The 11,976-nt window shown below is 47.9% G+C and overlaps 1 protein-coding gene across 1 annotated transcript in view; it reads right to left on the reverse strand.

Moving 5' to 3' along the window:
* C3H17orf67 (chromosome 3 C17orf67 homolog) overlaps positions 1-1,579 on the reverse strand; it is a 98,883-nt gene extending 97,304 nt beyond the window's left edge. Inside the window, exon 1 of the mRNA XM_063961284.1 lies at positions 1,471-1,579. Within this exon, the coding sequence (XP_063817354.1) occupies positions 1,471-1,525 (55 nt within the window). The 5' untranslated portion in view covers positions 1,526-1,579. The remainder of the gene's footprint in view (positions 1-1,470) is intronic.
* Between the last annotated feature and the right edge of the window lie 10,397 nt (positions 1,580-11,976).

Genomic DNA, 11,976 nt, shown 5'->3' on the forward strand with positions numbered 1-11,976 from the left:
TTAAAATGGTGGATTTTTTTGATTGGAGCGTTCGATTGGTCTTCCAGCTCATACCCAACCCACCCCCATGCGCAGTTTCAAACAGCCACAGCTTTTCTGAAACGGTCATACTGTTGAAGATGAAAAGTCAACTGTCCAAAATACACAGGAAGATTCAATATCCCTTCAAAATCACTTCCTTTTGGGATTAAAAAATAAACCATTTAAATTATTTTTTTAAGGTGTTTCAAAGAACTGACCAATTAGAGATATGTTTTTTGTTGCTGGGATTTAATTCAACAGAAAAATACTTTATGCAATTTAGTAGCTGTAGTGACATACAGTGTATCTAAAAAAATTTATATTTTTTAAAGTCCACATGCACTTCAGCAAGCACAGCTTAATAAAGTCTCTTTAATGATACTTTCATTTAAACTCATTCACACTCAAGTCTAATGATGTGTACACACGGTGAGATTTTTTCTTACGATTTTGACTAGTCAAAATCGTAAGAAAAGTTAGTGCAGATCGCAAGGTGAAAGTCACCTTGCGATCCCAATTCGATGCCGATGCGCGGTCCCGCACGGTCGGCATCGCAAGAATAGATAGACTGTGCAGGCAAGTCAATTTTGACTATCTCTGTAGAAGAGATAGTCAAAATTGCCACTTAGCCAAAATCGCACATAGTATCACAAGCACATAATGAGTGTGTTTGCGATACTGACTATGTGCCGACCTAGCCCCTGTCGCATAGTGAGAATCGGGCATAGCCCAAATCTCACCGTGTGTATGGGCCATAACTCTTCAACCTGGATAGGAACTGTCCTGAATTTCATGAATCTGTAACTGTACAGAAGGAAGGTTTGTTTTTACAGTGATGTTAAGTCTGCTGAAAAATGAATAGACAAAAGTGTTCATTCAGGGGCACGGCATCCTCCCGGGACATCAGACATGACGGGAATTTTAAAACTGTTCAGCATGTTATAGCTACTCACAATCTGTTTTACTTTGCAACAGAATGAGATGGGCTGCGTAACCAGCAAAGGCACTAAGTTGTTGTCTCTAGTGTTCATTTTTCACTTTTCTACATTGTTGTGCGCCCTGGACTTACCTGCAAACTGTTTATAAACTGACCAGTGTTTGTATATGTAAGACTCACTAAGTGATCCTCTTTCTATCTATGTATGTTTAACTCTAATTATTCACTGTATTCAGCTGAAGCTCTATGATGCATGCATACCGAAGGAATAATGATTTGTAAGTGTATATAAAAGTGATATTATTGAATATATTTGCATGTCACGTATGTGCTAACAAATGCAAATATGACACTACTCACAACATCTCATTACAATATATACGGATACAAATTACATCAAAATAAAAAAAATATTGATTAGTGCATAAGGTGACTTGCTAACATATAGTTTACAGAGCTCAGAGAAGTCTATGTAGTTTCAAGTAAAAGTCAATAATCTTGTAGCTGCTTACCAGTGAAAACAGCCAGAAGTACCACACATATAACCAGAGCCAGAAACACCTTCATTTTGGTATCCCGTCTGCTTGCTGTTCCAGAAATGAACACCACGTATGAAGAAACAGACCTCTTAAAGGATCGACGTCAGCAAAAAACATTCCCCCCCCCCCCCACTCCCTCTTTCCCGAAGCTTTTATATGGTCTGTAGCAGGTTGGTATAGACACTGCGACGTGATCATTCCAGGAATTTATATGTGTGACTTCCCCCAACCAGTGATTAGGTGCAAGTAGAAGAAAATCAAATATAAGCTATGGTGAATGGTAGCATCACTTAATGATGCTCTGTAAGGTCACTCAGCTTTTCCACTCTAATGGGTGGTGATGTAGGGTCTTAAAATAGTTATTAGTGTACAAGGACAATTTTTTATTAAATGACCCTATTTCATACCTCCCAACATGACCCTCTCCAGAAGGGACAGAATGCTCTGCCCCCGAATTTCCCACTTAATTTATGATCAACATCACTTGTGCTGAAACACCTTTCCTATCCATTTACCTGTTCAAAACAGGTGCCGACAATCATACAATAAGAGAAAAGTCCAGGAGCAAAGCAATTTGTCCTTCCTTGAGAGGGGAACAAGGAGGGGGTGATGGGGAGAGGGTGACAGGGAGAGGCAGTAGGTGACAGGCAGAGGGTGAGAGGGCGAGGTAGAGAGTAATGGGGACAGGCTGTGGAGGACTAGGAGAAGGTGATTGGGAGAGGATTACAGGGAGAGGTAGTTGGTGACTGGCAGAGGGTGACAGGGAGAGGTAGGGAGTGTGGGGAGAGGCTATGGGAAACAAGGAGTGGTAGAGGGTGATGGGGAGTATGACAGGGAGAGGTAGTGGGTGACAGAGGGTGACAGGGAGAGGTAGAGAGTGATGAAGAGAGGCTGTGGGGGACAAGGAGTGGCAGAGGTTGACAGGGAGAGGGTGATAGGGAGAGACAGTGGGTGACAGGCAGAAAGTAAAAGGGAGAGGTAGAAAGTGATGGGGAGAGCCTTTTGGAGATGAGGAGAGGATGATAGGGAAAAGGTGACAGGCAGAGGGTGATGGGTAGAGGCAGAGGGTTACAGAGAGTGGGTAAAAGGGAGAGGCTGTGGGTGACGGGGAGAGGGTGACAGGCAGAGGCATGCATATACGTGTTTATTAATGCCATACACATGAAGATTTAAGCAAAGGACAGCTCTCCCGATGAGAGATGTCCTTTGCAGTGTGGGGACTTCCGGATTTGTGACTCATAAGTCCCTCTCTGCATGCGTTGTATGATGCACATGCCACAGGGGGGATTCAACTGGATCCCTCTCAGGGCACAGTGTAATAAGAAGATTACGTACCCATAAGGCCCAAGCCATTCCAGAGCTTGGTGTATATGCAAAAAGCGGGCAAACCTCTGAAAACAGCATTTTTGGATGTTTGACAGCAAAAAAGTGTTGACGGGATACATATGATATCCCGGCAGACAGGATGCCGGCTGTCACTATACCAACAGTGGCCTCCCGTCTGCAGGAATCCCGGCAGTAAGTCCCCTAGCGGGCTCACGGAGCTCGCCGCGCATTGGGTGCGATGGCTCACTTCGCTCGCAACAGTTCTATTCGCACTTAGTTGGTGGCGTGCACTCGAGTGGGAATACCAAGCATGTGACGGGATTCCGGGCATTGGTATTTCACCGGCTGTTGGGATTCTGAATGCCAGGATCCCGACATAAACATGTGTCTGAATCATAATAAGATTATGTTATGGTCATCAGAAATTAAAATGACCTGCTGTGTCTCAAATACTTGTTCGATTTTTGCACTGCTGCGTTCAGATAGTCACCGCCTACAGGGGGAGTGTATTTTAGCTGTGCAAGTGTGCGAAAGCATGTGTAGCAGAGCTGTACAAACAGATTTTGGGGGTCATTCCGAGTTGATCGCACCAAGCAACGTTTTGCTGTTGGTGCGATCAACTAATCTCCGCCTATGGGGGAGTGTATTTTACCATAGCAGGGCTGCGTTCACTTGTGCAACCCTGCTATGCTAAAAAAGTTTCACTCAAAACAAGACCAGTCCTGGACATACTTACCCTGTGCGACAGATCCAGCGATGATGGGGCCGGCTTTGACGTCACACCTCCGCCCTCCGTTCGCCTGGACATGCCTGCATTTTACTTACCATTCCCCGAAAACGGCAGCAAACGGTAAGTTGACGCCCCGGAACACCCTCTTGCTGTCCATCTTCTTGCGGTCGCCGCTGCGACCACTTTCTTCTCTGTTAGCGTTGTTGCCCGGCAACCTCTGTCACCGGGCAATGACGCGCGTGAGCAATGCGCACGCCGCGCATGTGCATTCCAGACCCATTCGCACTGCAGTGAAGAACTGCTGCGTGCGAACGGGTCGGAATGACCCCCTTTGTGCAGTCTCTGCACAGCCTAGGACTTACTCAGCCACTGCGATCACATCAGCCTGTCTGAGACCGGAATTGACATCAGGAACCCTCCCTGCAAACGCATGGTCACGCTTGCGTTTTTCCAGACACTCCCAGAAAACAGTTGACACCCACAATGGATTCTTCCTACCAATCTCCTTGCGATCGCCTGTGTGAACGGAAATGTCGCACAAACACATCGCTGAGCAGCGATCCGCTTTGTACCCCTTCGAAGCGCCTGCGCATTGCAGTGCATACGCCTGCGCATTGCGGTGCATATACATGCGCAGTTTGGACCTGATCGCCCGCTGTACAAAAACGCACAGCAGCAATCAGGTCTGAATTACCCCCTTATAGCAGACACATAAAGACTGGATCCACACCAGTAGTTAAGCTTTCGGACTTTTAATCCTTCATCAGAAACAAAATAACAAAATATGAAGTGCTTACCTTTATAGATACATACAGAGTCAAGTGACCCATACAGCGTGGCAACTCCAGCAGCGGCGTGGCATCGTGACGTCATCAAAAGTCGCCCGACTTCACACGCCGCTGTAACCCTGGATGTTACCATAGTGACACCAAAACAAGCCTGCCCACTGGACCTTGGGCATAGAGTATAGGGGGTTATTCAGAGATGAACGCAGATTGCTGCATACACAGACAGATCTGGGTTCATCTCTACACATGCTGGGGGCCGTCCAGCACAGGGCAAGGCCGCACAGCATGTGTGAGACTGCCACCCGATGCGTCCACAATCCATCAGATCTTAGGTTGACCCCTGGCAGCGCAGGTCAGGTGGTCAGCAGGCATTTATTTTTCAGAGCGGCTGCGAAAAATAAACCCGAAAATGGTCCCAGCCCGCCCGTTTTTCCAACGCCACCCTCACAATGCCATAACCCAGTCCCCGCAACACCGTCACCTGTCAATCACATTGCGGTCACATCCATTGGGGATGCGACCGCAATGTGTATGGCCGTGCAGCTGCTGCGCAGTTTGCCGCTATTGCGGCGGGGTCAAAATGATCCCCTCAGCTGTAACACCATAAATATGTACATTCAATTCAGCAAAGATGTCATCACAACTGCAGACAAATTATAAATTAATTCTAAAAAACAATTCTATGTCATGTACTGGGAGCTACCAAAAGTGTGTTAAAGCTGTTATATTGTTTCAACAGATCAATTGAGAAAAACATATTTATAAAAAGAACTCTATCGATGTTGTTACATAAAGAAACCATGTAGTCTGTTAGTAAGAAAATATAACATATTGTATATATGCCATAGCGGTTCCCCAAGGAGATGCTTAAATAGCAATAGATTACAAATATCATAATAACCTTCCCTAATGACCATGGTACAATATAATAAAGTGTGTTACACCACCATCGGGAACCGCTATGGCATATATACAATATGTTATATTTTCTTACAGGTCAAGGCTGGTGCTCCCGCCCTGGTGGTCGAGGCCCGCGCTCTTGCCTCCAGTGGTCAGTGACCAGTTGGGTTCACAGTCAGAAAGTGTGGCAGCAGTGTGTCTATGCGTACACAGTAGCAAGTGGTATCAGGAGCCGGTAGTAGGAGTTCCAGTTGCTGCATTGAAGGATCCTGGTCATGGCAGTAAAATAACCGCCCACTGCGCAGTAAGTGGAGTTGGTAGCAGGCAGTTACTGATGGTAAAAGGGGATTCCCCTATTGACCCAAGTCCATGAGAAACAATCCAAATCTGTGATCACTTGGCATGGCAGTGAGGCACTTCTGGTCACAACCAATAAAGGAGGTTAGCGGTCAAGGCCAGTCCCGGAAGTCAAGGCCGGTGCTCCTGCCCCGCCGGTACAGCGCCAGTCTTCCAGCGTGGCCTGCTCTCCCACTGACATCCAATAAGCGGATTAGCCTATCATCTGCTATGGGCTGCCAGGGCCGGACCAAACATTACAGCAGGTACAGGGCTGAGTAAGGCATCACAGTGAAGGGGGTCGCTGGGCAGCATGACCACACTCCCAGCCTACCCGGAAACTCATGCTGCATCCCCGGCTCTACCTCTAGATGCCAGGCTGGTGGACGCGCATTTAAAACATGCTAATATAACCCTTCCTACACACAGGGATGTCTCAGTGCTGCTGGGTAAGTATAATTAGTATAAGTATGTTAGGTGAATATGAGTATAAGACAGTGACATTACCATGTTTCTGTCGCCACTCCCCAATCACCTACTATCTCCCTGTCACTCCTGCTCCCCAGTCACCCACTATCTCCGTCACCCCTGTCTCTTCAGTCACTCATTATCTCCGTCACCCCTGCATTCCCAGTGACTCACTATCTCCCTGTCACCCACTATCTCCCTGTCACACCTGCCTCCCCAGTCATCCACTATCTCCCTGTCACCCACTATCTGCCTGTCACACCTTCCTCCCCAGTCACCCTCTATCTTCATGCGTGCCATCAGCACATGCTGTCCCTTTAAAGAGCGTATCCCATCAAGGGGCGTCAAAATGTATATTTGCTTTCTAAAAAAGTTAAGCTTGGCAGGCCCTGGTGCTGCCCTGCCAGAAACAATTTTATGATCTACAGCTACGTACCCAAAATGTTAAAATATGGTACATATGGCCATTTTGCCAGCCTAATTCATGCCCAAAGCAGTGTTAGGCCAGGCAAAATACAATTGGGTCATATGTAAGTGGCCACCCTCTGTTGGTTTTAGGTGTCAAATTTGTGGCCCAAGTCTATTTGAGCCTTGCAAAACTACAGCTACAGTACTTATTGAAATCAATAGTGAATGTTCTAACTTTGCCAGCCTTTTTTATGCCCAAAACAGTATTGAACAAGGCAAAATACAAGTGAGTTATATGTAAGTGACCACCCTCTGTTTTCACTGCTATCCTTTATTTGTATGGTGCCCTGGGGTAGTTTGGTGGTGCCCTGCGACCCAGAAGCGAAACCCTATAATGTTAGGGACCTGTTCGATAAGGTCACCTTGACGTTTGGTGGGCAGACTCATATATTGTTATGAGCCACGGCTGTGGCTCATTCCTGTCTTGCATGTCAGTTAGGTATTTTATGTTATTCTTCTGTTCATGTTCCCCGTGGGTGTCATGGGGTGCTCGGAGCTCACCCTTAAGGAGGGGATACTGTTATGAACCACAGGTAGTGGTTCATTCCTATTTTATGTTTATAAGTTGTCTTGCAGGCCAGGATTTCCCGTTGCTCTGTTTAAGAATACTCTTGGTTGCTGCCGCTGGTGAGTCTGTGTAATTGCAGCTTGTTCCCATGTGTTCAGCCTCACCTGGCTGCTAATTGCATCTTGTCAGTTTGGAGTCATGCAACAGGGCAGCTGCATGAGATTATTAATTAGGCCTCTCTGTTATATGCTGGCTCAGTGCTATTCACAGACGCTGGTGATATTTCTTGGTTTCCAGTCTGCTTGAGTTCTGAGCTTGTTACTGCCAATTCTTGAGCTCCTGTGTAGCAGTGTCTGTCGAACTGCTTCCTGTGTCGATTCCTGTGTCAGTCCCTGTGTCGATTCCTGTGTCTGATCCCGTGTCCTGCCGTGAAGTGTTCCTGTACAGAAGTCCAGTGGCTTTGCCTATGCCTGGTCGAGTTTCTGGCTTCTTGGTGTCCACCGGTCTGTCGTTTGGGATTCTGCCTGTCCTCCAGTTCTGAGAGTCTGTGTCGGCAGCATTGGGGGTTCCTGTCCGTTTGCCATTATTCGTACCGGTTCCGTGAGTAGCGGCTCTGCCGCGTCCGTCGGCCTAGGCCGCTGTATTCTGTTATTATTTCTGTCACTTGTGATTTGCAGAGGGTTCTGCTTATGCTGTCACCGCCGGAACACAAGAGTATTGTGTCGGCGTGTGGTCAGCATTTCCTTTGTTGTTCTTTTCCTTTGCCGGCAAGCCGCACATACATTTAGTTTTAGGCTAGTTAGTAGCCCCTGGCTTTGGTTGTTTCAGTTAGAGGGCCCCTTGTTATCACCCTGTCTCGGTACACTCTTTGTCTCTCATTAAGACCTGAGGGGGCATCGAAGTTGGGCAGATGTAATCCGCCCTTCAAACGCGGCTGCCATGGGCTCAAGCATCCATAGTCTCGCAAGAGTGTACTGACAGCACGGGCGAGACAACAGAGATAGGGCGCCAGGGGCTATTCCCTTTCCATTCCCCCTTTCCCAGCATTATGTCCTGGTGCTCTGGACTCACTTCATAACATCTCCCTTGTTCTGAGCACCAGGAACCTAACATTATCACCAGCCCAACCACAAAAAAGAAATAAAACTTTTTTTCTTTTTTGGCCCAGTCCAATGTCTAGTCTAGAATCCAGTCCTGTCTAGAATTCAGTGTGTAGAATCCAATCCGGTGTTTAGAATCCAGTCTTGTCTAGAAATTCAGTGTGCAGAATCCAATCCGGTGTTTAGAATCCAGTCCTGTCTAGAATTCAGTGTTTAGAATCCAGTCCGGTGTTTAGAATCCAGTCCGGTGTTTAAAAAAAAAAAAAAAGTTTTGTTTTGTCTAGTTTAAAAATTCAGTCTTGCCTTGTCTAGTCTTGCCTTGTCTAGTTTTAAATCCTCCTATGTCTACTATGCAAGCCCTGCAGGCATCTCTCTCAGCCCTGAACTCTGCTTTCAGTGCTTTGAGACCAGAGCGACTAGAAGTTTTGCAGCAATCCTTAAAGCAACTGCAAAACCTTCTGACTAAAATCTTGCTCATCTTGCCAGAAGTCGTTGAGAGTACATCTATCTCTAAAGAGACTCTTGTTCACAGTATGGTGACAAGAGAATCCTCTGGTTTAATTGAAGAGAAAAGGTTTAAAAGTTTTCTGCGGCCCAGGCTCTCAGAAGAGGAGCGTCTGCGTCGCAGAAACTTAAACTTATGCCTATATTGTGGGGGTTTAGGCCACTATCTGCAGACCTGTGAGTTGCACAAGCCAAAGTGTGGTGACGAGTCTTGCCCTCTGGCCAAGTTGAGCCAGGATACAAGACCTACTCCTGTCTCTACTGTGGCAGAGGTACTTGTCACACAACCCACACTAAAAAGCTCTCTGTCCTATAATTGGGGTCCTTAGGCAAGGGAGCCCCATTATAGATTCAGGAATCAAAAGAGAATGTTTCTCTCCTCTCTTGAGGTTCCTGTTAAAGCAGAGTTGCAAGCCCCTGGAGTGGTGCCCGTTGCCCAGGTTCCTGGAGTGGTGCCCGTTGCCCAGGTTCCTGGAGTGGTGCCCGTTGCCCAGGGTCCTGGAGTGGTGCCCGTTGCCCAGGGTCCTGGAGTGGTGCCCGTTGCCCAGGGTCCTGGAGTGGTGCCCGTTGCCCAGGGTCCTGGAGTGGTGCCCGTTGCCCAGGGTCCTGGAGAGGTGCCCGATGCTCGGGATCCTGGAGTGGTGCCCGTTGCCCAGGGTCCTGGAGAGGTGCCCGATGCTCAGGATCTTGGTGCGGTACCCGATGCCCAGAGTGCTGGAGCGGTACCCGATGCCCAAAGTGCTGGAGCGGTACCCGATGCCCAGAGTGCTGGAGCGGTACCCGATGCCCAGAGTGCTGGAGCAGTACCCGATGCTCTAGCTTATAGAAGGACATCAAATATTATAGCTCAGGTTTCCATACCAGAAGGGGTCTCAGAAGCTGTTACCCCAGGTAGGGACTTGAAGAGCGCAACCTCAGAAAGGGTATCTGAAACCATAGTTCTAGAAGGAAACTCGAGAAGCAAAACCCCAGAAGGGATCTTTGAAGTAATATCCCCAAGTGGGGTCTCGAGAGACGCAGCCTCTAAGAAGGGTCTAGAGGTCGCTTCCCCAGGAAAGAACTTAAGAGGTGTAGCATTAGTGGAGGTGCTGAAGGTTATAGCTTCAGCAAAAGTTCCGGAAGTCATAGTCCCGGGAGAAGTTTCGATAATTATCGACTCAGAGAGGGAGGCCGATGGCTCGGTCCCAGTGGGGGAGGCCGACGGCTCGGTCCCAGTAAAAGAATCCGAGGTGCTGACCCCAGCGGAGTTCCCAGAGGCCACTGCCCCAGCGGGGTTCCCGGAGGCCACTGCCCCAGCGGGGTTCCCGGAGGCCACTGCCCCAGCGGGGTTCCCGGAGGCCACTGCCCCAGCGGGGTTCCCGGAGGCCACTGCCCCGGGTGGGGTTCAGAAAGTCACTGCCCCGGGTGGGGTTCAGAAAGTCACTGCCCCGGGTGGGGTTCAGAGAGTCTCAGCCTCGAGTAAGGTCAATAGTGACCAGGTCCTAGCAAAGCACTCCAGTCAGTCACATGGGAAGGAAACAGATCCTGACTCTGTTGATATCTCAACATCCATAATCTTTGATGGGGACTTAGCCCAATTTCTGGCGCTTTACAAACACTATTACATTATTATGTTGTCTAGACCATTTCTGGGCATCACTTCAGAGAACCTTGTGCTTTATCTGATTTATTCTTTTAGAGGAGAGCCTTTTGAGTGGGCGACCAGCCTAATGAAAGCTGAAGATCCCATTCTTCAGGATCCCCCAGCATTCAGTGATGCAATTATTAAAAGATATGGTTCCAAAGAAATTGGTTCAGGTTCCTCTAAGTCACCCGTCTTGTCTGCTGAGAGTCCACCAAATACTGTAAACTCGGCACAAGAGTCCCAGCCCGTTGTTTTGACTGCAGGATGTGCTTTTCTGACTTCTTCTTCTTCTAATAATAGTACTTTGCCAGAAAGTTCAGCTCCCAAGGGTAAGAAACCTGTCTCTGATTTGAACGCAGCCTTGCTGGGTGGTACCATCAGTTCAGACAATGTTTGGGGAATTACCTTGGTCAGACCTAAAGAGCTTTGTAAAAAAAAAAGAAGAAAAAGAAATAATTTTTGACTCTTGATAAAAAAAAAAAAAGGATTTTTTTCCCTTATCTTGTGTCCAGTGGCCACCGTCAGGGGGAGGGCACTGTTACAAGCTGTGGTTGCAGCTTGTTTCTGTTTTCGTGTCTGTTAGACCAGTGTGTCAGGTTTTTTTTTTTGTATCCCTTGTTTTGGATAGTCTGTATTTTGGGGTCCTTTGACCCCTCCTCAAGGGGGGGGTACTGTTATGAGCCATGGCTGTGGCTCATTCCTGTTTTGCATGTCAGTTAGGTATTTTATGTTATTCTTCTGTTCATGTTCCCCGTGGGTGTCATGGGGTGCTCGGAGCTCACCCTTAAGGAGGGGATACTGTTATGAGCCACAGGTAGTGGTTCATTCCTATTTTATGTTTATAAGTTGTCTTGCAGGCCAGGATTTCCCGTTGCTCTGTTTAAGAATACTCTTGGTTGCTGCCGCTGGTGAGTCTGTGTAATTGCAGCTTGTTCCCATGTGTTCAGCCTCACCTGGCTGCTAATTGCATCTTGTCAGTTTGGAGTCATGCAACAGGGCAGCTGCATGAGATTATTAATTAGGCCTCTCTGTTATATGCTGGCTCAGTGCTATTCACAGACGCTGGTGATATTTCTTGGTTTCCAGTCTGCTTGAGTTCTGAGCTTGTTCCTGCCAATTCCTGAGCTCCTGTGTAGCAGTGTCTGTCGAACTGCTTCCTGTATCGATTCCTGTGTCAGTCCCTGTGTCGATTCCTGTGTCTGATCCCGTGTCCTGCCGTGAAGTGTTCCTGTACAGAAGTCCAGTGGCTTTGCCTATGCCTGGTCGAGTTTCTGGCTTCTTGGTGTCCACCGGTCTGTCGTTTGGAATTCTGCCTGTCCTCCAGTTCTGAGAGTCTGTGTCGGCAGCATTGGGGGTTCCTGTCCGTTTGCCAGTATTCGTACCGGTTCCGTGAGTAGCGGCTCTGCCGCGTCCGTCGGCCTAGGCCGCTGTATTCTGTTATTATTTCTGTCACTGGTGTTTTGCAGAGGGTTCTGCTTATGCTGTCACCGCCGGAACACAAGAGTATTGTGTCGGCGTGTGGTCAGCATTTCCTTTGTTGTTCTTTTCCTTTGGTGGCAAGCCGCACATACATTTAGTTTTAGGCTAGTTAGTAGCCCCTGGCTTTGGTTGTTTCAGTTAGAGGGCCCCTTGTTATCACCCTGTCTCGGTACACTCTTTGTTTCTCATTAAGACCTGAGGGGGCATCGAAGTTGGGCAGACGTAATCCGCCCTTCAAACGCGGCTGC

The sequence above is a fragment of the Pseudophryne corroboree genome, chromosome 3 (genome assembly GCF_028390025.1).
Source record: "Pseudophryne corroboree isolate aPseCor3 chromosome 3, aPseCor3.hap2, whole genome shotgun sequence".
In the NCBI taxonomy this organism is placed as follows: domain Eukaryota; kingdom Metazoa; phylum Chordata; class Amphibia; order Anura; family Myobatrachidae; genus Pseudophryne; species Pseudophryne corroboree.